The sequence below is a fragment of the Castor canadensis genome, chromosome 1, assembly GCF_047511655.1.
Source record: "Castor canadensis chromosome 1, mCasCan1.hap1v2, whole genome shotgun sequence".
Taxonomy (NCBI): Eukaryota; Metazoa; Chordata; class Mammalia; order Rodentia; family Castoridae; genus Castor; species Castor canadensis.
In genome coordinates, this window is record NC_133386.1 from 203533551 (window position 1) to 203557851 (window position 24301).

The 24301-nt window shown below is 36.8% G+C and overlaps 1 protein-coding gene across 1 annotated transcript in view; it reads left to right on the forward strand.

The window, feature by feature from the left end:
- Positions 1 to 7026: 7026 nt before the first annotated feature.
- Top6bl (TOP6B like initiator of meiotic double strand breaks) overlaps positions 7027 to 24301 on the forward strand; it is a 50041-nt gene continuing 32766 nt past the window's right edge. The window contains exons 1-3 of the mRNA XM_074064660.1: positions 7027 to 7062; positions 9278 to 9484; positions 23700 to 23783. Coding sequence (XP_073920761.1) covers positions 7027 to 7062; positions 9278 to 9484; positions 23700 to 23783 — 327 coding nt within the window. The remainder of the gene's footprint in view (positions 7063 to 9277; positions 9485 to 23699; positions 23784 to 24301) is intronic.

Consider the following 24301-nt stretch of genomic DNA (forward strand, 5'->3'; position numbering starts at 1 on the left):
TTGTTTTGTTTTTTGAGGCAGGGTTGGTCTATGTATCTCAGGGTAGCCTTGAGCTCACTATGTAGCAAAGGTTGCCCTTGAACTTGTGATCCTTCTGCCTCAGCCTTCCAAGTGTTGGGATTACGGGAATGTATCACCACACCTGGAAAGATTATATTAGATTTATGAAATGAGTTAGGTAGGCTTATTTATTTCTGCTCTCTGGTACTTTTTATATCCGTTCTTTAAGATTTGTAAAGACGGTAGAGTAGCTCAAGTGTTAGAATGCCTGCCTAGCAAGCATGAGGCCCTAAGTTCAAGCTCAGAACCACCAAAAAAAAAAAAAGATTTGGTAAAGCTAATTTGTAGGAAAAAAAAAAAAAAACCTGGTATTTTGGGGTCAGGAGAGGAGAAGGAAGAAATATTTTGATTACCAAAACTTCTTTTCTTTAATGATGTTTGCTAAAGATTTCTGTTTCTCCCAGAGTTAATGAGTCAGTTTTAGTGTGTTTCTGTGTGTGCAATATATATGCATATGTGTATGTATACATACCACATATATACTTTTATATATTATATAAGCAAATGTGTAAAATATATAAGAAAATGCATATATTTTAATATATATTAGAAATGACCTCAAGTTTACTCATTTTCATTTCTTATCTTTTTATTCATTCATACATATTTATGGCACACTTGTTATACGTTGGACATTTCATCTTAGCTTTCAAATTAATTGATGTGAAGTTATCCATGGTATTTTTGACTTAAAAATATTTGTATTCATATCCCTTTTGAATTTGTTATTTTGTCCTTTTTCCTTATGATGGTGATGATAACACTAATAGCAAACATTTCATTTTAAACACAAAAAGGGTAAGAACATGTTCAAAGTCACAAATCCAGTAAGTGGTTGAGTGGGCTATATAAACTCAGACTGGTTCCAGAGGATGTGTCTTAACCAGAGTTCCATAATATTTTGGTCTAAAGTTTACTGTTTTGCCAAAGGTTTGCCTAGTTAGTCTCCATTTTTGCTCACTGAATGTACAGACATTAATTTCTCTCTTACCAATAGCTTCTCACTTCACTCTTAAACCACAAGTTGAAGAAATCTACAGAATTGGTACCTGGTAGCCTGTGTGACATTTGGTGACTCAGATTGTTTAGGTTGTATAGAGGCACCTACAGAGGTAGACTTGAAAAGATAAATTGAGTTTTCTCCTTGTGTTCTCAGTCTGTATCCCTTTATTGTGGGAATCCAAGCTCAGGTGCTTTTTCTTTGTTGAAGACCTGAGTAACCACATCTCTGCTGACTAGTTTGTCAGCTGGGTAAACTCATGAATATGCAGTCATGGCCACTAATCCCTCTGCTTTTAAAGGCAGTGAATGAAGTTTGATACATTTCTGAAAGATCACTGATCCTGTTTTCTCTCCTTTTCTAAAGCATGTCTAGAGTTGTTTTATAATATAGAAATAATTATCCAGTGTAACTAATGACATCAAGCTAGAGAGTCAACCAAGGAGCTTTTCATCTTTTGTATTAATTAGCCTCCTTCTTAGAAATGCATTAGTATTGTTGCTTTATTTACTGGTACATTATTTGCAAGAATTATTATAGTGCTGTGTTAAAGGACAGGAGTCAGGCCAAGCAAAACCAAAATAGTTACTGGTTTCCTGAGTCTCTTGAAAAAAACCAGACCAACAACTGGATCTACTTTGCCACTATCAGTGAAATTATTTTTAAATATACTTTTTGTCTTAGAAGCAATGTAGTTTATTTTGGAAAATTAGAAAATAGAGAAAAGGGAAAAAACTTTGTATACAGTCGACGTTGACATTTTTATTGTATTACTTTTAGAGTCCCCATTGCTTCATGCTTGCAAAGCAGGTGTTCTACCACTTGAGTCATGCATGCCTCCAGTCCATTTTGCTATGGTTATTTTGGAGATGGGGTCTTGTAAGATATTTGCCCAAGCTGGCCTTGGATTGTGATCTTCCTGATCCTAGCTAGGATTACAGGTGTGAGCCATTAGCACCCAGCCCCTTCCTGTGTATTTTTAATACAGTTGTATTGACAATATAAACATAATGTTGCCCCATTTCTTTTTTCTCTTAACTTAAGCATGTTTTTCATGTTACAGCATAGTCTTCTAGTCATTATTTTTGATGCTAAATTGTTTACCGAGATATGATACAGTCTGGGGATGCAGCTCCATGGTAGAGCGAGTGCTTGTAAACTCAAGGTTGTAGGTTCAATCTCCAGCACAAAAAAAAAAAAAAGGAAAAAAAGTTATATCATAAATTAACTATTTTTTCTATTTACTAGACATTTACATGTGTTCAGTCTCTAACCTCTCCATTATTATGAATAGGAGTAGAATAATTTAGTGGTCAGGTATGTGTCTGAGCAAGTTATTTGATCTTTAACAAACACCTACCTTATAAAGTTGTTTTGAGGATTAAATGAGGTAATGTGCATAATGTGTGTAGCACAGTGGTTATTCTGAGTATGTACGTCTCAATAAATGCTAATTAATGTTAACAACTTGGAATTAATATCTTAATGCATATAGCTTTTTACTTAATTGAAAATTTTAAGACTAATTTCCCAAAGGAAAATTAACATGATTAAAGTCTGTGTACATTTTTATGGCTCTTGAAGTTGCTTTTTAAAAAGTGTCATAGACTAGCAGTTGTAATGAAAATACCAACTTTACTATTCTCTACCAACATTGGGAATTTCAATTATTTTAACCAATTTGCTAGTTAATGAAGTGGGGTTTTTTTGGTGGTATTTTTGCCTGTTTGTTTTTGGTTTTGGTGGTTCTTGGGATAGGATCCAGGGCCTTGAACATGCTAGGCAAGTGATCCACCACTGAGCTCCACCCCCAGTCCCAAAGTGGTTGATAGTTTAATTTGTATCTATTTGACCTTTTAAGTTTATCACCTCTAATTTCTGTTTATTGAATTTCTTCCATGTCTTTAGGAACAAATTTCTAGGATGAAGTTGAGAATAAATTCAGTTATAAGTTGTATTTTTTAATCCTTCATTTAAATTCAGTTTCACTGCTGTAGTGACATTTTGTTTTAAGATGCATGTTGGCTATAGAGTGATAGATGTAATATATTGATTTTCTAAATCTCATTTTCTTCTAACATTCTACTGACAACAGATTATCACTGTGGAACTTCATGAAGAATTAGAATATATAAAAGTTTTAAAACAATAGTTGTTGGAATGACTATGCTTATTTTTAAAGAAAATACAGTAATGGAAACTGAATGTCTATACTGTCTTGCTTATATTCTTAGAATTTATTTAATACGAAATCAGTATATATATTGATTTAAAAACCCAAACTTTAGCCAGATGCCAGTGGCTTACACCTGTAATCCTAGCTACTCAGGAAGCAGAGATCACGAGGATCAAGGTTCAAAGCCAGCCTGGGCAAATAGTTCCCAAAACCTTATCTCAAAAAAAAAAAAAATCACAAAAAAGGGCTGGTGGAGTGTCTCAGGGTGTAGGCCCTGAGTTCAAACCCCAGTACTGAAAAAAAAAAAAAAAAAAAGAAAAAGAAGAAAGAAAGAAAGAAAGAAAAACCTAAACTTTAAGATTCTGACAGCCCTATGCTTGAGCCCTAATACTTTGTTTTCTATATTCTGTGTGCCATTTAGACACCAGTTTTCTCAGCTGTGAAAATGAAAATAGTAATAGAATTCTTATCTCATAGCATTGTGAGAATTTAGTTAGATAATATTATAAGGCATTAGTATAAGGTACAACATTATAGGAAATCTTAATAAATCTTAGCTGTTATTAATAATAATGCATTTTTCCTGAATAATTCCTGTGACCCAGCCTGGCTTCAAACTTGCTCTGAAGCCCAGCCTGCCTTCCACTCAATCTTCCTGCCTTAACAACCTGAAGACTGGGATTACAAGCATGTACCACTATACCTGACTCTTGCACCATTTCTGAAAGCATTTCTTGGCTATAAGTCACTTATTTTCGAGAAGTTAACAAAAAATAAATCAATAAAAATTCTCTTTAGTTATTGGGAAAAAAATCATGTCAGGAACAAAATTTTTTTTCATTTCTACCATCATTTTTACTTTCATTTAAAGAGGAATAGTTTCTTGGCACATTAGCTGTCAGTTATAAAGAATATATGCTGCATCGCCTACTAGTTTGGCAGGATTTTGCTTTTTTAGATATTATGGACTTACCTTATATTTATATATCAAATCCAAGTTTTGAGTGTTCTCTATGAGTGTTTTACAATTAATGTTACTGTTTTTCACAGCTTATGAAGTATTTTATGTTTATTATATAAATGAAGAACATAAAAAATTTCACCAATAATTCTAGAAATAAGTGCTACTAAAATTTAGCTTTTTTTCTTCAATTATTTTTTCTGGGTCCATATATTTAATGCAAATATCATTTTACATGGTTTATCTTATATTTTTCATTTAGAGTAAGCATTTTTCTTATAAGAAGTCTTCGGAAATATCATTTAAAAATCAAAGTGGACCAGGGGGGAGAAATAAACCAAGCCTTGTATGCACATATGAATAATAAAAGAAAAATGAAAAAAAAAAAAATCAAAGTGGAGGTCCTAGCCAGTGTAATAAGGCAAGAAAAGTAAATAAAAGCCTCAGAGACTGGAAAGGCAGAAGTAAAACAATCTTTATTTGCAAATGACATGGTTATATACAAAATACTAGTGAATCTACAGAATAACTTCTGTAACAAATATATTAATTTAGCAGTGTCATAAGATACAAAGTCAGCATACAAAAGTTTTTTTTTATATACTAGCAATTGACAGGAAAAAAACTTGTAAATGGTTAAATTTATAATAGTTTCAACAAACATGAAACACAAGCTGGGCATAGTGGTATCTGCCTGTAATTCCAGCACTTGGGAAGCTAAGGCAAGAGGATCTTGTTCACGAGCAGTCTGGACTACATAGTGGAACCCTGTCTCAAAAAACAATGAAAAACAAAAGGAATGTTTAGCTATAAATTGAACAAAAAAATTTAAAGATATCTATGTTGAAATGACAAAACGTTGCTGAGAAAAATTAAACAACAAATGGAAAGATACACTGTGTTTAGAGATGGGATGGTTCAATATTGCTAATATGTCCACAGTTTCCAAGTTGATACATAGATTGAACACAGTCACAATTCAGCAGACATTTTGTAGAAACTGACAAATTGGGTCAAAATTTTATATGGACTAATGAGTTGTTGGAGAAAGGTTTAAGGATACAGGATTAACATACTGTAGTCAATCACTCTGCTATACACTAGCAATGATCTTAAAACTTGAAATTTGAAAGCTACCATTTACATTAGTACCTCAAAAATGAAATAATTTGATATAAATCTATAAAAAATATGTGCAAGACTGACATGAGGAAAACTGCAAGGTTCAGATGAAAGATATTAAAGAACTAAATAAATAGATAGATATCCAGTGTTCTTAGAAAGACTCCATGTTGTCCAGATGTTAGTTCTTCTCAATTTGATCTGTAGATGCAATGCAATCCCAGTCAAAATGTGAGCAAGTTATTTTTTGTGGATATTGAAAAACTAATTCTAAAGTTTAAACAAAGTTGTAAAAGACCCAGAATAGACAACTCAATATTGAAGAATAAAGTCAGGGGACTGGCACTAAGCAACATGAAGATTTACTGTAAAGTGGCTGGGGGTATAGCTTAGTGGTAGAGTATTTGCCAACATGAAAAAGGCTCTGAATTTGATCCCCAGTACTTCCAGGGGGAAAAAAAGACTGACTGCAAAGCGACAGTAATCAAGACAATGTGGTACTGGTGAAAGAATATTACAAATAAGTCAGTGGAACAGAATACTGAGCCTACAAATAGATCCATGTAAATACAAATCTTCAACAAGGTAGCAAAGGCAATATAATGGAGCAAGCATAGTCTTTTTCACAAATGGTACTGGAAAAACTAGGCTTTTGGCATATAGATACAAAATTAACTCACAATGGATCATAGACCTAAACGAAAAATGCAAAACTACTAGAAAATAGGACAGGAGGAAATGTAGATGACTTTGCGCATGATGATGACTTTTTAGATACAACACCAAAGGCATGTGTGTAAAAGAAATAATGGATAAGCTGTTCTTCATAAAAACTGTTATGTGAAAGACACTGTTGAGCATGAAAAACAAGCCACATACTGGAGAAAATACTTCACAGAAGACACTTCTGATAAAGAATCATTATCCAAAATATAAAAAGAACTTTTAAAATTCAATAATAAGAAAATGAAAGTGAACAACCCAATTTTTAAAAATGGGCAAAAAAATTTGAACACCTCACCAAAGAACTTATACAAATGGCAAGTAAGCATATGAAAAAGTTTTCAACATTGTATGTCATTAGAGAATAACCACTTGTGGTTTTTTTTTTTTAGGGGGGTATAATTCAGTTTTTTTTGGTTCAGTTTTGAGTATTTGATTATTTTGGTGCTGGGGATTGAACCGAGGACCTTGTACATGCTAAGCACACATTATACCACTGAACTCTACCCCAGTTCTTAGTTTATTTTTATTTATTTATTTATTTATTATTTTTTGGCAGCACTGGGGCTTGAACTCGGGGCCTCATGTTTGCTAAGCAGATTGAGCTACCCCACCAGTTCTTTTCAAGATAGGGCCTTGTGAACTATTTGCCAAGGCTGGCTTTGAACTGCGATCCTCCTGATCTCTGCCTCCTGAGTAGCTAAAATTATAGGTGTGAGCCACCAGTGCCCAGCTTGAATATTTTTAAATGTTGTAGTTTTGTCTTATAATGTTATTATTTTTTCCTTTGAACAGTTAATTGTCTGTTTAGAAGAATTCAAGAAGAAAAGATAGTCTTTTATATTTATCATCTCTAGTGCTCTTCATCTCTTCCTGTATATTTCCTCAAGTATAAGTGCTGTTGTTTGAAATGTGTCATAGTTTTCATTGTATTTCTTTTCATTGCTTGCTAATTTTTAGTATAGAGCTAATCATCCATGATCTATGGACCTGAACATACTCAGTGTTGACAGCTGCCTGGTAGGAGGTTCACAGGGTTGCTGAGCCCTATGCTTGCATGGTACATATTTTGTATTAAATTTTATGTGGTTGGCAAGATGCAAAGCTCCTGCATCATAATAGATTATATAGTTCTGAATCCTATCACCACTTTCGTGACATGGCTTTATGGCCCTTATCCTACATCAGTGATGTTGCTAACCAGTATCCCTTTGTTTAAGCCAACATCAGGTCATCTCTGGCCTTCATTCATGGCTTGGTCATTTTTGTAGACCTCCCACTTGCTGTCTGCGTGGCTTTTGCTCTTGAAGTTATAAGAGTTGCAATATTAATTCCATGTATTTTTCCAACCTGAGCCCCAAATATCATGCATCTTTAGACCTCACTTATCACAATGGATTTTCTCTCTTGCCCTCTTTTTGTTCTTGAAGTGAAGGGAAGAAAAATACCTTTCCATTTCTGGTCTATGAGATTCCTCACCCCCCCTTTTTTTCTCACCTTGACTGTCTTTATGAAGTTTTAAAAATATTTGTTTGGGCTGGCAGAGTGGCTCAAATGTTAAGGGTGCCTGCCTAGCAAGCATAAGACCCTGAGTTCAAACCCAGTGCCAAAAAAAAAAAGAGAAAGAAAAATATTTGTTCTATCATTTTACGTATTTGAATGGGAAGATGAGATTTCAACAGGTGCTCCATTTATATTGAAACAAAATGATTTTATTTAGTTCTATTATTTTACCTTTTATATTTATGAATTTATTATTCATCTATATTTGTTTGCTTGATTATTTATAGTTTTTTGGTGTGTGGAGTGAGAAATTGAAATTGAAATAGATGTTTTTCAACATACACTATTTTTAACTGTTAATATTTGAAAAATTCAGTTATTTATAGATCTTTTTCTCATATATCCACATTTCCTCCATTTCTTCAAAGTGAAGTAGGATTCAGGAGCAATTTTTCTTATTTTACAGAAAGGTAATTGAATCAGAAAAAGGGGGTTGCCTGAGGTCAGAGAGGCAGTCAATGGTAAAACTGAAGATTGACACAAAGTATCCTGGTTCGGTGTCAAGGTCATTAAACTTTAATGTAGCTTAACTTTGCTGCCATATTATCCAGTGCTTTGTGATTGAATTAGATTTGAAAAGCAAACTAGTGACAAGAAAAATATTACCCATTAAGATTGATATTGAACTTGATCTAGATATCAAAGTATGGGAATGTCCTCATTTTTTGAGATGGTTAAAGCTCTATTAGATATGAATATGAATGCCTTAGCAGATACTTGTAATGTGATTTTAGGATGTATTTTATTATTATTAGGCTTTTAAAGTTGAATTCTTATATAATATCGGTATCATTAGCCTCATTTACAAGGTAAAACTTATAGACACTGAGATATCAATCTTCTTCTTTTACTTTTGGTGGACTGAGCTTTGAACTCAGGGCTTCACACTTGCAAAGCAGGTGCTCTACTGCTTGAGCCACACCTCCAGTCCATTTTGCTCTGGTTATTTTGGAAATGGGGTCTCAAACTATTTGCCCTGCTAACCTCAAACCATGATCCTCCTGATCCTCAATCTCCCAGATAGCTAGGATTATAGATGTGAGCCACTACACCCAGCATCTATCTTTGTTCTTTAGTTCTTTATTGTTATACTAATGTAGAGGGGAAATAAGGGGATAGCATTTTACAAAATGGGAGATTTGATTTTTTCCTTTGTAATATGAGTACCAGGAAATAGAGAAAAAAGATGGTGTTCTCTGTTGTAGGTGATCCACAACTCATAGATGCTTTGTAGAAAGATAGTTCTGATTTTGCACATGTAAATACACCAAGTGGTTAACTCACAAATTAAAATAAGAGTTTGAGTTTGTTAAGGACTACCTCATTAAAAAGCCTACTGTGTTAGGTACATGCCATGCTGAGATGGTCATTCCTTAATTTTCTTTTAGCTCTAAATTAGTTCACTTACTGGGTTTGTCTGCTAAATTAATGTATTGATTTATTGAAAAATATAGGAATATCAGCTAGAACTATCAGTTCTAATGATTTCTGGCATTGGACATGACCTTGTAGAAATTAACTGTAAGTTCACACTGATTTAGCAGTGTGAAAAATTGAAAACATGAGATTAAATGTCTTAACCCCAGAAAGTAATTCTAAATGTTCAAGCAATTTATTGATGTATAGCCATTTCCAATCATGTTTTAAATTTTGTAGGTAATCTTTTCATTAGGGAAAAGCCTTCTTGGATCATGAACTTAATAAACAATTTCACAGATGCTGGTGTCTATTTAACTGCTTCTACTTTGTTGCCATTTCTTCTCACACAGAAATACAATCTATACTGCCTAGATTCTCTGCAAAGGTGACCTGGACTTCAGAAGAACGCAGCTGTTCTCAGGATGCCTCAGCGATAGCACCCTTCCAGATAATTTTTGAGGCAAGTTTTGTTGTGGGTCTATAAATTACTGAATCTTTGGTTCCTACTTTTCTACAATATAATTATAGGAAAGAAAGCCTAGGTCCAACACAGTCCCAAGTTAAAGTGAAATTAGGGGCATTGGTTTCCAAACTCTCCTGTGTAGACATTAGATTACTTAGGAGCTTCCAAAATACTGATGTCTGTGTTCTATCCCAAGAGGTTGTCATTTAATTATCTGGGTGTTGCATTAGTCTTCTTGACCCTACAAAATACCATGGACTAGGTGGCTTAAAGAATAGAGATTTATTTTCTCATGGTTCTAGAGGCTGAAAATTCAAGATCAAGGTGCCATTTGGGCCAGGCATGGTCACTTACACCTGTAGTCTCAGCACCTGGGAGGTTAAGGCAGGAGTGTCATTTAGGCCCAGGCATATGAAATCAGCCTGGGAAACATAGAGAAATCAGTCTCAAAAAAAGAAAAGTTAAAAAGAAAAAGTGCTACCAGGGTTGCTTTCTGGTGAGGTCTCTTCCTGGCTTGCAGACTACTGCCTTGTTACTGTGTCCTTTTCTCAGTGTATGTAGAGAGGGAGAGGGAGAGGTAGAGAGATATCTCTCTCTGCTATCTGTATATGGAGAAACACCCCAATTATGTCTTTAAGGTACTACCTCCAAATACACTGACATTGGGAATCAGAATTTCAATACATGAATTTTGAGGGACATAATTCAGTCCATAACAGTGTGGCCTAGGCTTTGAAGTTTTTTTGTTTTTTCAGTACTGGGCTTGAACTCAGGGCCTACACCTTGAGCCACTCCATTAGAACTTTTTTGTGAAGGATTTTTCAAGATAGAGTCTTGAGAACCATTTGCCCAGACTGGCTTTGAGCCTCTATCCTCCTGATTTCTGCCTCTTGAGTAGTTAGGATTACAGGTGTGAGCCACTGGTGCTTGGCTGGAGTATTTTTTTCTTTAAATTCCAGGTGATTCCTTATGTGCAGGTAAGTTTGAGAACCTCAAAAAAACCTCCTGATAAAATAAAAATTGATTCACAGGACAGATTCTACTTGGATAAATTTTTATTTGGTTGAATAAAGATTTTTTTATAGGCCGGGCTCTGGTGGCTCACACCTATAATTGTAGCTACTCAGGAGACAGAGATCAGGAGGATCGAGGTTCAAAGCCAGCCCAGGCAAATAGTTCCAAGAGACCCTATCTCGAAAAAACCCTTCACAAAAATAGGGCTGGTGCAGTGGCTCAAGGTGAAGGCCTTGAGTTCAAGCCCCAGTTCTATAAATAAATAAATAAATAAATAAATAACTTCATTGATTTATTTGTTGCCCAGATTTATGAGAGTGACAGTTGAATTCTCCACTCTCTAATGGTTTTCTGGTCCCCTGTCTTTCCTTTCTTGTAGTTGGTGGAGATATAAAGAATTAGAATGTCTTAAACAAAACAAACAAAAAAACCCTCAAATTATAATGCATTAAACATTCTTTGAGGAAGCACTTGGGAAGCCATTCTCTATATTTGAATAATTATATGCTCCCTCTGAAAGGAGTTGGTACTGATATAGGAACAACAGATACTCCTGGCCATGCCTTATCTTTAGGATAATAAAAGGTAAACATTCTGGAGCAATTAATGGTTAGCCAGCTCTGAAAATACTAATGCCAAGTAGCAATAAAAAGGTGATTCCAGTGAACCAAGGAAAGCAATTCTAGAAAATGAGATCATGTGTTTTAGCTACTCTGAATAAGAAATGATAATTCATATAGCTAACATTTACAAATATTATTTAAGCTTCTTGACAATTATGAAGTGGTACAGGCATATTGTTGCAGGAGTTTGCTTGCTGAGATATAGGACTCTTGAGGCAATTAGCAGGAAGCAACACTTATTGTGCTGGCACAGACTCAGCGGACCCGTGTCCAAAGGCTGAGCCCTGAGAACAAATAGGTCTCACCTATATAAGGTATATATACCCTTGCAACCAGGTTACAGGGCAATAAAATTTAAAAAACAAGGTTTAACCCATATATGGTTACATGCAATCCTATAGTCTACTTCAGCCTAGTTGTTTAGTGCCCTTCTACCCCTAGTGCTATGTGACCACCTTCACCTTTGAATTCTTTGGTTTTATATCTCTACTATGCTGTCCCTTCCCCCCGCTACTTTATCAGGACTCAGGCCTAGTTTGTCTTTTTCTGATCCTCCTCCCTGCTACATTATTTCCCCCTTTGATGCTCAGACCCATCTAGGGTCAAAGAGCATCATCTTAATTTAGGGGTTTGTATTTCCATAGCATCATCATATGTGAGGCAGTTTTCCTTTGTATAAGCTAGATCCCCACAGCTATAGCCTGTACCTCCACACCCACCTTTGTCTATGGCTGCACATGCATCAGAAAGTATTAACACTGGTTTATCAGGACTAAACACCTGGCTGTGGCTGATGAGGTTCCCAGGGTGGCGGACACTCCTGATCTCTAACCATTGCTCCCGAGGGCAATAAGTGGGGTTGAAGCAGATATGCTGATTACCATGGGAGCACACTAGATAGGTGGTGTGATTGTGAGTGCATGACCTGATGACAGAGCCTGCCCAGGAATAGTAAGTATGGAAAAGTAAAGTCTTAGTAACAACACTTCCTATCCGAGTAGTATGCATACATAGGTCACAGGAGGAGGGCTCTGTGCCACGAAGGGAAAACAGATCAGTAACAATAAATAGTAAATATGCATCCTGCCCAAAAGAGATAGAAGAGAGCAAATAAAAACCTTTCACTATGAGACCAGTCAGTGGGGGAGGTTTCTGCCAAGCCTATGGTGAAGACTAGGGTGAGATAACTGGTGTGAAAAACAACCTGTCTGCCCTGTTGGAGAGTTGACTCCTCAAGCGTAGATTAGTCAGCTTCTGGAGTGACTACAGCAGGGCTGTCATCCCATTGTTCTTGGTCCCCTGTTGTTTCCTGGGAAGCAGAGTCCTGCTGAGGGAGGATGCTCAGGTTCTCGAGGGTGATCCTACATGGTGAAGCCGGATTCAGAGTGCACTCCCATTCTAGAGAAGTTGGCTTGACTCGACTGTGGTGGATCCAAGGAGCTGTCTCTGCTACTTTAACTGTGGTGGGAGTGGACAAAATAACAACCCAGTGGGGTTTTAATGGGACATTTTTATTTATTTGCTATTACTATTATTTTTTTAAACCCAAATATCCTTTTTTTTTAACTGAGTAGAATTACCATGGCAACAATATATTAGTATATATGTCCAAGAAAACACGTTGTTTTAAAAAAAGTTAAAGCCACCATCTTTAAGTATCAAATGACATGTTTAGAGCCAGTAAAAATAGTTATTGTCTCTATTTAAGTAGAAGACCCTGTCTAAAAATATGAGTTTGTGTCTGGAAGGGTTTTAATGCCAGATAGCCACATATGCATAAGAACCATTTCTTCAATCCTCTCAGCCTTGGTTAATTTTGAGAGGTCTGGCACCAGTGACTCCATTTGAACTTTGATGGCATTCCCCCCTTGTCTCTAAACTGCTTGTCTCTGAGCAGTCTCTTCTGAAGATGTGTCTTCCATCCAAGTACTAACCCTGCTTAGCTTTCAAGATCAGATGAGATTGGGCGTGTTCAGGGTGATATGGCCTCAGACAGAAGATCTTTCTTGATTGGTTGCTCTTATCTGGATTTTGTTTGTTTGGTTGGTTTTGGTCCCATGTTGGGGGGGAAATAATGAACAGATCAGGTGGGAGTCAGTGCCAAATAGACCCTTTTGGCCAAATTTAAGCAACAAAGAGGCTTAGAAGGAGTGGCTCTTAGGCAGTGGGCTTCTAGACAAAACAAAATCTAACAAAACCAGATGTCTAAAAAGCTAACCTGTTTGACACATAAGTAGTTTTTAGAGTCATTTTTTTATGGACTTGATTATAAATGCCCCAGAAGGATCAGAACTGTAATGATTAATTACATAATGATGTAATTATGATGGATAATTTAGCAACTAACAGAACAGTATATCAGTATCACTAACTTTTTGTTACCATGTTTATTTAAATTTTGTATTTTAGAAGGCTTGATATACTTGAAAAAACATAAATATATTTAATATATAGGAACAATCAACAGCATCACAACTTTATAGAGGTTATACATACATATTAGTTTAGTTGTTCTTGAAGTAAAACCTTAGATTTTTATCAGTTGTAAGGGGAAAGAACAGTTTTAGTAAACCCAAATAGCCCAGTCACAGACACATATAGGATACCAACTGTATTAGAATCACCCAAGACAACAGTTGTTTAACCATAAGGTCATCTAGAAAGTTTTATATAAACTGTTGGAAAATAAGAAGTATGGAAGAGGCAGAGAGACAGCTCAAACACCAGTACCGGGTTTATTGTTTAGGCAGGAGCCCTGTGGAGGGGACCCCAGCAAGAGAACTAGAGCCCATTGCCGTACACAGGCTTGGGCTAGTGAAAAAGTACCAGGAATATCACTAAGGGATAAATGTTGCTGAGCAACTGAGAAGGATAGGTTGTAGTTAGGTCACTGTCTGCCCAACTGTCCTTGGCATCTATCCAGAAAGATAAAGGTAAGCCATCTGCAAGGGGAGGGGGTCTAGTCCTAACATGGCTGTCCTCATTGTTAACCCCAACATAAACCAACTCTTAAATGAGCATGACTCAGTTACCTTAGTAGTTAAAACCCCGACAAAAACCACCAGAGAACACAGGTAAATATTTATGGGGACTAAGTATGGAGTTAGGAAACACAGTGGCCAAGAATCATGGCTAAGATTTTGATAAGGGATCACATCCCAGATTGTTGACATTAACATATGGCTCATGACATACAGCAGGACCCCACCAACCTGTAGTCAATTTAGCCTCCCCCTAAAATAACAGGCCCAATCTGGACATCCCAGTGCAAAAATTCCCTCCATCCAACATGTGGAAGGAGTAGGCCTAACACCTTCACTCTGTTGAGTCCAATAAAAACTGGAGGTCTTGACTTGCAGTGTAGTGCTCCTTTTATTTATTTATTTATTTTTAATCCTATCTGGAGGGTGTACTTTGGCTTTACATAAGTAAATCTGTCTTAACCTTCTTATCAGTCCAGCAGTACTCCCTGTGCTCAGCTGCCTCTTGTCTCTCTGTGTTTTAATAAACTCTTGTTGTCTTGACAAATTTGTGGATTAACCTGTAGCATCAAAAATTCCTGACAGTTATCTTGACACAACAAAAAACATTTTTAAGGCAATTTTTTTGTAAACGTTACCAAGAACCAATACAGTATTTTAAAGATAGTCTTGTTGTTATGAGCTTAGGGAATTAAGTGTTAGTTTAACATCAGTACATTAAATTTTGACCTTACAAAACCTTTAATGTATTCTTAGATTTTAATCAACTTAATCACTTACATAAGCATCTATAAGCTCCATCTTTTTATGACAACTTACTTTGTACCTTTATGACAACTTATTTTGTATCCCCCAGGGGAGCTTGTCTTTATCTTTTTTTTAAAGTATCTTTTATCCTTTTATGTTAAAAACCATATCTTTAATATCATGTTACTTATTGAAATTAACTCATAAAATATTTTAACTTAGAACCTTATATTTGTATGAAAAAAAACCAAGAAAGCAACCTTGAAATTGTTTTTGTATAAAAGCAATTTATAGAAAGCCCACTTGTTAATAGAACCATGTATTATAAGAGAGAATTAAATTCCAGATTGTATTTACGGCAGAATGAAATATGCTAAGGTCATTTTGTTAACTACCCAAATTTCAAGATTCCTGCTGCAGAGCAGGCTGCGGACCACCCACCCTTTTCTTTTCTTTTTTTTTTTTTTTAACTCTGATCTGAGCTGGAGTGTTAACCCCTGAAGGCCTGCATCTTAGTGAGAACTGATTGAAATAAGTTTGAGAACTGGTTTTCTTAAAAAGTAGCAGTAGAACAGAGTAATAATTTTTTTACGTTGACTCTATAATAACTGTTCTTAAGATGTTTGCATATTTATGTGTAAAAGCCTAAGCAGTTTATAACAGAGATCTTTAAAGTAAATACCCTGTTTTTTGTCCCCTTATAGCAGCAGTTTAAGAACCATTTTGAAGATGCTTACACATACACACACACACACACTGTGAATGTACCATTAGATGGATGCATAATCTGACCAGCCATTAGCAAGGGAAACATAAGCATCTCATGACTGTCTCAATATCAGACTAAGCCTACTATACCAACCTTTTGAACATTTTTTTTTTTTATTAGCAACAGTCAAAGTTGCTCCTTTTTTTTTTCTCTCACCCTTTTAGGTAGGTTCTCCCTGTTTATACTCCCTAGAAGTAAAGGTGTCAGCAAGTTTAGTATTTCTGGCATATTTTAATAATCCCTAAATTGTTTTCTATTTACCTTTTATTTTCAAGACATAAAAACTCAACTGAAGGAGTGTATTAAACCTTTCATCTTTTTCTGTCTCCAAACATTTTATGACATTTCACTTTCTCTCTCTTTCCTCCCTTCATTCATGAACACCTCATCCCAACTGTTTCCATTCCTCCACTTTTCCCTCTCTATATTCACAATCCTTCTGCAACATTCCTTTTCTTTCAAGTCAGACCAGATCTTATGTATCAGTGTAAGTTCACCCTTCATGTGTTAATTTTTTTAAGTGCTCATTTAGTGCTGAGCCTCAGTCCTCCTTCAGGATGCCCATTTTGGGTGACAATGTGGAAACTGGGGCACCAAAGCTACCCATCAAAACTGAAAGACTCTGATTTCTCCTTAGGTCACCCAATAAATTGCTACCTGAATTTAAATAAACAACAGAGTCTGTTTTTTGAAGACCAATTTTAGCCTCTTGGCTTTTCCCATTCTCCTGGATGTTAGGATTTTTTTTTTTTTTTTTTACAATTACTTGTAAACTTCATTAACCACAGTTTTATTTAGTGACCCTTCGGGGGGCACCCTACACCAAAAGCAGGCCAATCTACCTCACAAAGGATCTTTAGCTTGTTAGGCGTTAACTCCATAGTCTCCATTAAATGCCCTTTAAAAGTTTTTAACCATATATGCCAAGGGAGTGTTCTTACTCTGGCCTCTGCCCATATCCTCCTGTTAGCAGCCTGCCAGACAGGCACAGGGTGGGAGGGTTTTTGGAAAAGCAGCTGCTTTGACTTCTCAGTGTGTCTGTATAAACCTCGGACTGGAGTCCCCGTTAGGGCTTACCCTTGACCTTATGAATTTGCCACAGAACCGACAATTGGGATGTCTCACTAGCTTCGCAGCTGGGCTGTGCCTCAACTCACACTTTCACACACTCTTATATAGCACAGTACTTTCACCCCTCTCCCTGAACCTGAGAGACATGATTTCACCCCCAAAAATGCAGTTACTAGGTTGTCTCATTGGGAGGTGATCACTCTCCCCTTCTGCCTCCTGAGGCAGGCCTGAATTTGAACCCGAGTTGTTACCAGTCCAATGAGTGGTGCTCCCCTCGCTGGTTCCTGTGCCTCGCTGGGTTCCAGTGTGCATCCGAGGCCCTCACCCCAACCTGCTGGGAGAAGGAATCCCCCCTTCAGATCAAGCTGTCCATTGGTGCCTGGTGGGGTTCTCCCCACCATGGTGGTGGGAGGGAGATGCACCCTGGTGACAAGGGAAGTTATAACTCACCATCTCCACAATCCTGGATAACGAGCCCCCAAGAAATGTTGTGGGAGTTTGCTAGCTGAGATATGGGACTCTTGAGGCAATTAGCAGGAAGCAACGTTTATTGTGCTGGCACAGACCCAGCTGACTCATGTCCAAAGGCTGAGTCCTGAGAACAAAGGGGTCTCACCTTATATACCCTAGCAAGCAGGTTACAGAGGCAACAAAATTTTAAAAAAACAAGGTTTAACCCATATATAGTTACATGCAATTCTATAGGCTACTTCTCCCTAGTTGTTTAGTGCCCTTCTACCCCTAGTGCTATGTGACCACCTTCACCTTTGAATTCTTTAGGTTTTATCTCTCTACTATGTTGTCCCTTCCCCCCTGCTACTTTATCAAGACTCAGGCCTAGTTTGTTTTCTTCTGCTACAAAATACTACCCATATGTAAAATTGGGTGATTGAGATTCAGAGAATTTGACTGACTTTTGCAGTGTCATATGAAAGTTAAGTTGGCCAAATTAGAACTTGAACCAAAGTCTGACTCATATAGGTCAGTACTATTTCAATACTTATTCATTCATTCAGGAACCTGTGTCTCCTAAAGTCAGTGACACTGAGCTAGGTACTCTAGGTACAGAGTCCCATAGGTACATAGGCATAAGCCAAGTTGCCTGATTCTAAGGAGTTTGGAATGTAAAGAGAAAGATCCATGTGTCAACAAATATTACAATACAGTAGGATAAATATTAGGACAGAGGTAATCACTGAGTACTGTCATAGCATAGAGGAAGGGCAACTAACATAATGGAAGGGGTCAAGGAATAAAGGTCTTTCTTTTTCTTTTTTGGGGGGCCTGGGGTTTGAACTCAGGGTTTTACACTTGCAAAGCAGGCAGGCACTCACAAAGCAGGTGCCCTACCACTTGAGCCACACCTCCAGCCCATTTTCCTCTGGTGATTTTAGAGATGGGGCTGACCTTGAACCTCAATTCTCTTGATCTCAGCCTCCCGAGTAGCTAGAGTTACAGGCATGAGCCACTGGCACCCAGCTGGTGTAGAGGTCTTCTTGATACTGAGAAAAACAGACTTAAAGAATAGAAAGTTTTATAAGAGTAATTATTTTTCCCCTTATTGCAAAAGTAGTATTTCCCTCAGAAAAAAATGTCAAAAGTATGACCAAAGCAAACATTTATGGCACACACAATTTGGCCTATCAAAAAAGCCACTGTTGTACATCTTCTCCTGTTAGAGTGAAACATTTTAATTTAAGGTTTCCAGGATATACCACTTCCAAGCTGTGGGCATGGAAATAGCCAAAAGTGAGTGGAAGTCAAGTAATTATTGAAGAGGTCAGGGACCTGTGAGACTAAGTTGTTGCTTAGGCTGGTCATCCATTTGGTAGGCAAGCAAGACATAGTCTTTCCTCCTCCTCGTCCCCTTCTTCTTCTTCTCCTCTCCCTGCTCCAGAAAAAGCATTTCCCCAGTGCATCTTCCCATATATCTCCTTGTCTCTAATACTGTGTGAACATTTAAAAGATATTTGACTTTTTTTTGCTGGTTCTAGGGATTATAGGCATATACTACCATATGAACCCTTTAAAAGATATTTTGAATAAAGAAAATGAGAAGAGAAAAAGGGGAGATTGCAAAAATCATCAGTTGGGAGAAGGGTCAAGTAGCAAGATTCATAACAAAGACTATTTAATGGAGACATCCCTGAAAAAGCTATAGTAAATGATCCACTGTCTTGGCCATGTGAGGAAATTAATCCCAAGGAAGACTAAGAAAAGCCTCATTTTGGAGAGATGCTGGGTTTTGTGCTTTTGTTCAGTGTAATCAAAGGACTCTTTAGATGGGTAACATGTCTCTCCAAAAGCAACCTGATTTTTTAAGATCTTCTTAACAGCTTTATCCAATTTTATATTTATTTTTAATAATAACTAAGTGGTAAAATGGATGTGTATATATGTATATAAACATACACATGCATAACTATATCTATACATTTATACCTCTGTATGTATGTGATATATGTATCGATCTGTTTAGGAGGGAGGGGAGAAAAAAAAGGCTGAAACTTTATTCTGGAAAGTAGTATAGAGCCCATGACTACATCAGTTCATATCTGAAAATAAATTTCTAGCATATAATCAGACTTATCTTTAAAGATAAAAAGGCTAAAACCATATGACTCATTAGTAGTTTCTGCTGCCTGGGGCTGCCAACATTTATTTTTTCATAATAGCACCTACGTAAGTTCATTGATTCTGTTGGTGTGCCAGGCTGGGGTATTGGGTTTTGAGTTTCTAACATATAGCTGTAAAAAGCATTTATTCATTCTCTCTCTCTCTCTCTCTCTCTCTCTCTCTCTCTCTCTCTCTCAGCAATTCTTTTTTTAATGCTGTATTATTTATTTAGGTGGTATTGGGGTTTAAACTCAGGACCTTCTTGCACTTACCTCTTGAGCCATGCCTCTAGCTGCTTTCACTGTCAATTCTATGAATAGATCTTAAAAGATCTATTTACTTTGTGTTAATTCTTGTCTGCTGACCTGACATTAGGTTAGTTGATCCTAGGTCTGAGTTAGATCCCAGTCTTCTTTTGTGTTCCTTTAGACTCTTATATATCTAAATTATAAAAGTTTTCACATTGCCATATGAATTGTCTTTCTCTTCTACTGAAATTGTGAACCTTCTTCTAATTCATAGATTGTCTTATCTATGTAGGCCCAGATACACACAATTAAGCTACATTAATGTTTTATGAATGAATGCATATATTGAATAATCATATGTAAGTACTACTTGTCAGTCTCCATAAAAATAATGATGGATTGCTGAGTAATCCCAGCTACTTTGATAGGTACAGACAGGAGGGTCTTGAGTTCAAGTCCAGCATGACCTTATCCCCAAAACAAAATACAAACAAAAGGTTTGGGGGAATGACACAAGTGGTAGAGCACTTACTTAGCATGTACAAGGCCCTGGGTTCAACCCCCAGTTCCTGCAAAAAAAAATAATAATAACAAGAACACACAATAGATTATATATTACCCCATTTAGATAACTAGCTGTATGTGCAGAAAATGAATGTCCTTGGAGAGGCAGCAACACATAGTGGAGTGTGGACTTCCGAGTTAGTCATATCTAGGTTTGAATCCCACTGCTGCCACTTAACAAGCTGTGTGTGACATGGACAAATTAATTAGTGCATGGAGTCTCATAATCTTGTATAAAATAGGAATATTTCTTGCTCACCAATAAACTACTTGGTATGTAGCCGAGTGTTCAGTGAAAGGTCTAGCTGACACTGGTATTAACTGAAGCCCCTTTCTCATAGGGACTTGAACACTTATTTCATTGCCTTACTGTTAAATATAATTAGACCTCTCTATGATACACCCTATAATCACCAAGGTTACTGAGACTTGAAACTGTTCCATGTTGTTTTGGAAGTATAAAATATAGAAAATTATTTTAAGATACCATTGCTTTTCTACGTTTAAACGTTGTAGGAGGCTTTATTTCCATTTCCTGTGTGGGGAACAGGAAATGTTTCTCCCTTTTTTCCCCACTTCTCCCTACTTTATTTTGTTATAATAAAATAAATACTTGCTAAAACTTTCAAAAATAGTAAACATTCTATATTAAAAAAAATTTTAAAGAAGGATGTGACTATATGTGTATTACAATTACTACTTAATTAGCACTATTTGTAATCATGAATAATCCTAGACTTGTTTCTAGAATTTTCTAATAATCCCCACCTATTGCATAGTTCTTAACCTCTTTTTCAGTGGATTTATAAAAATACTGTAATAATTTATTTTTTTATTAGATATTTACATACTCCTTATTGTGTTATGAGATTCTGAGGTCCGAGACGCTTTAAGAAATATACCTAGATTATTCTTAGGGGTTCTGTATTTTCTGAGCCACTAATAAGAACTTACTGATTTCTGACTATATTTCCATTTTCCTAGAGTTCTCCATTTTCTAGGAGACTGTTTCTAACTTTGGTTTTAGGGATACTATCTTGAATATAATGAGTTAATACAGGAAAGTCATTAATACTGAAGGTTTGGATCCAGACTGACCTGGCTGATTGTGGGCAAGTTGTTGAACCTCTTTTGAAGCTTTTCTTTTTCATTTATAAAATGTGGGTTATATATTCCTAATAGAGTCTATGTGAAGGTTAGCACCATTCCTGGAATAGAGATAGCCACCGTTAAATGGTAACTGTCTCTATCATTGAAGAGCTGAGTTGCCATAAACAAGCTGCCTAAAATCCCTGAGCCTTTTGAAAACAACTTTACAAATGGGGATAGTAATAGGTACCTCACAGTATTGTTATGAGGTAATGTATATACAGAACCTAAACAATACTTGTCACAAAGCAGGCATTCAACATGTGGTATCTGTTTTGTTACCATGTATAACATACGCTTTTAGATATAAGGATCCTTAAAACCATATTCTGTTAGGTAGATAAGGTAAACATACCTGTAGTTAGGTATGTTTCTAAATACGAAATGTTAAATATTCCATATAACTTCTCCTTTTTTGTTCTGTGTTCCCACTTTTTGTATCTTCAGCAGGGTGAAGTGTTTCTTGTTTGCCACTCATTACTTAGGTAGTAAGTGTCTCCATTTAGGTTTTATCCTTGTTTTGTAAATTAGGAAATGAGGTTCGGAGCAGTGAGGTAACTTTTTTCCATAATGACTTAAGTAATTTTTACAGAGCAGTACTAGAACACAGGTTTTCTAACTTTTTAGCTTTTTGCTGTATAGCTTTCCTTATAGATAAATGTTTGGATGAATGGATTAATGTTCAAAAATGGGTTTCTTTTATTGCCTTCTCCTTTGACTCCCCTCAGATTCTTTTTTTCCCCCCTCAGATTCTTAATACAGATTGCACTAAAGCACATTTGAATAGTAAAGATAGAAGTACTTTCTCAGTAACAGTCTGAATTACTTTTTTTGTGTATGGTGGGGGGAGGGACTGGGGTTTGAACTCAGTGCTTTGTGCTTGCAGAACAGGCACTCTGCTTCTTGAGCCACACCTCCAGTCCATTTTGCTCTGGTTATTTTGGAGATGGATTCTTTTTTTTAATTTTATTTTATTCGTATGTGCATACAAGGCTTGGGTCATTTCTCCCCCCCCTGCCCCCACCCCCTCCCTTACCACCCACTCCGCCCCCTCCCTCTCCCCCCCACCCCCTCAATACCCAGCAGAAACTATTTTGCCCTTATTTCTAATTTTGTTGTAGAGAGAGTATAAGCAATAATAGGAAGGAACAAGGGTTTTTGCTAGTTGAGATAAGGATAGCTATACAGGGAGTTGACTCACATTAATTTCCTGTGCATGTGTGTTACCTTCTAGGTTAATTCTTCTTGATCTAACCTTTTCTCTAGTTCCTGGTCCCCTTTTCCTATTGCCCTCAGTTGCTTTTAAGGTATCTGCTATAGTTTCTCTGCGTTAAGGGCAATAAATGCTAGCTAATTTTTTAGGTGTCTTACCTATCCTCATATCTCCCTTGTGTGCACTAGCTTTTATCATGTGCTCAAAGTCCAATCCCCTTGTTGTGTTTGCCCTTGATCTAATGTCCACATATGAGGGAGAACATATGATTTTTGGTATTTTGGGCCAGGCTAACCTCATTCAGAATGATGTTCTCCAATTCCATCCATTTACCAGCGAATGATAACATTTCGTTCTTCTTCATGGCTGCATAAAATTCCATTGTGTATAGATACCATATTTTCTTAATCCATTCGTCAGTGGTGGGGCATCTTGGCTGTTTCCATAACTTGGCTATTGTGAATAGTGCCACAATAAACATGGGTGTGCAGGTGCCTCTGGAGTAACCTGTGTCACAGTCTTTTGGGTATATCCCCAAGAGTGGTATTGCTGGATCAAATGGTAGATCAATGTTTAGCTTTTTAAGTAGCTGGAGATGGATTCTTGAGAACTATTTGCCCAGACTGGTTTCTGAGATCCTCCCTAACTCAGCCTCCCATGTAACTAGAATTACAGGTCAAACCACTGCCTGGCAACTCATGCCTGAATTACTTTTAAATTTGTTTCAAAAGGTGGTTTTCAGGTGTAGTTTCAGACTGATCTTTGTTCACATATCTCTTGAAGTTCCATAAAATAGGCACTCTAACCCAAGAAGTGATGGCGATTTAGATTCCCTTTTGTGTACATTTCCGATTCTCAAAGGTGTTTCTCTTTGGATGTCCAAAAAGCATTTGAAGCTGGGCGCTGGTGGCTCACGTCTGTAATCTTAGCTACTTGGGAAGCAGAGACCAGGAGAGTCATGATTGGAAGCCAGCCTAGGCAAACAGTTTATAAGACCCTATCTTGAAAATGTTTAACATAAAACAGAGCTGGCTGAGTGACTGAAATTGTAGAGTGCCTGCCTAGCAAGCATGTGGCCCTGAGTTCAAACCCTAGTACTGAAAAAAAAAAAAGCATTCTAAGGTGTAGTGACTTCTATTGGAAGAAATACTTATTTGACTCATTTGTGCTCTTGGGTTTGTGTGCGTTTGGTGAGTATTTTTGCTGTGTTGTTACAGTTTGATGAAAAATCTAGAACATTGGTGACAGATTGTCTGGTTATAAAGCATTTTTTACGCAAAATCGTCATTGTACAGCACCAGGTAAGTTGCTCTTTCTTTCCTTTTTTCATTTTTTGATGGTCTGCAGTCCATACCTGGCACAACATAAGTTTAGCATTTGAAGATTCAGTAGGAACCACCTAAATTGCTTTTTTGCAGTAATGTGTCTCTTATTTAAGTTTTGAACAGACTTCTATTCTGTGAGACATGAAAGGTTATGATTGTTTTTCTTTTCTTCAATGAAGATAATTATTGAATTGATTTAGTTTCTATGCGCTTAAAGGCAATCTCTTCTTCTTCTCCCCTTCTCTCCCCTTCCCTCCCCTTTCTGCTGGGAATTGAACCCAGGGCCTGGCACATGCTAAGCATATGCTTTTACCACTGAACTGTATGTGCCCCCAGCCATGGAAGTTTTTTTGTTTTTGTTTTTTTGTAGTACTGAGGTTTGAACTCAGGGCCTCACACTTGCCAGGCAGGCACTCTACCACTTGAGTCACTCCACCAGCCCTTTGTGTGTGTGTGTGTGTGTGTATGTATGTTTTGGCAGCACTGGGGATTGA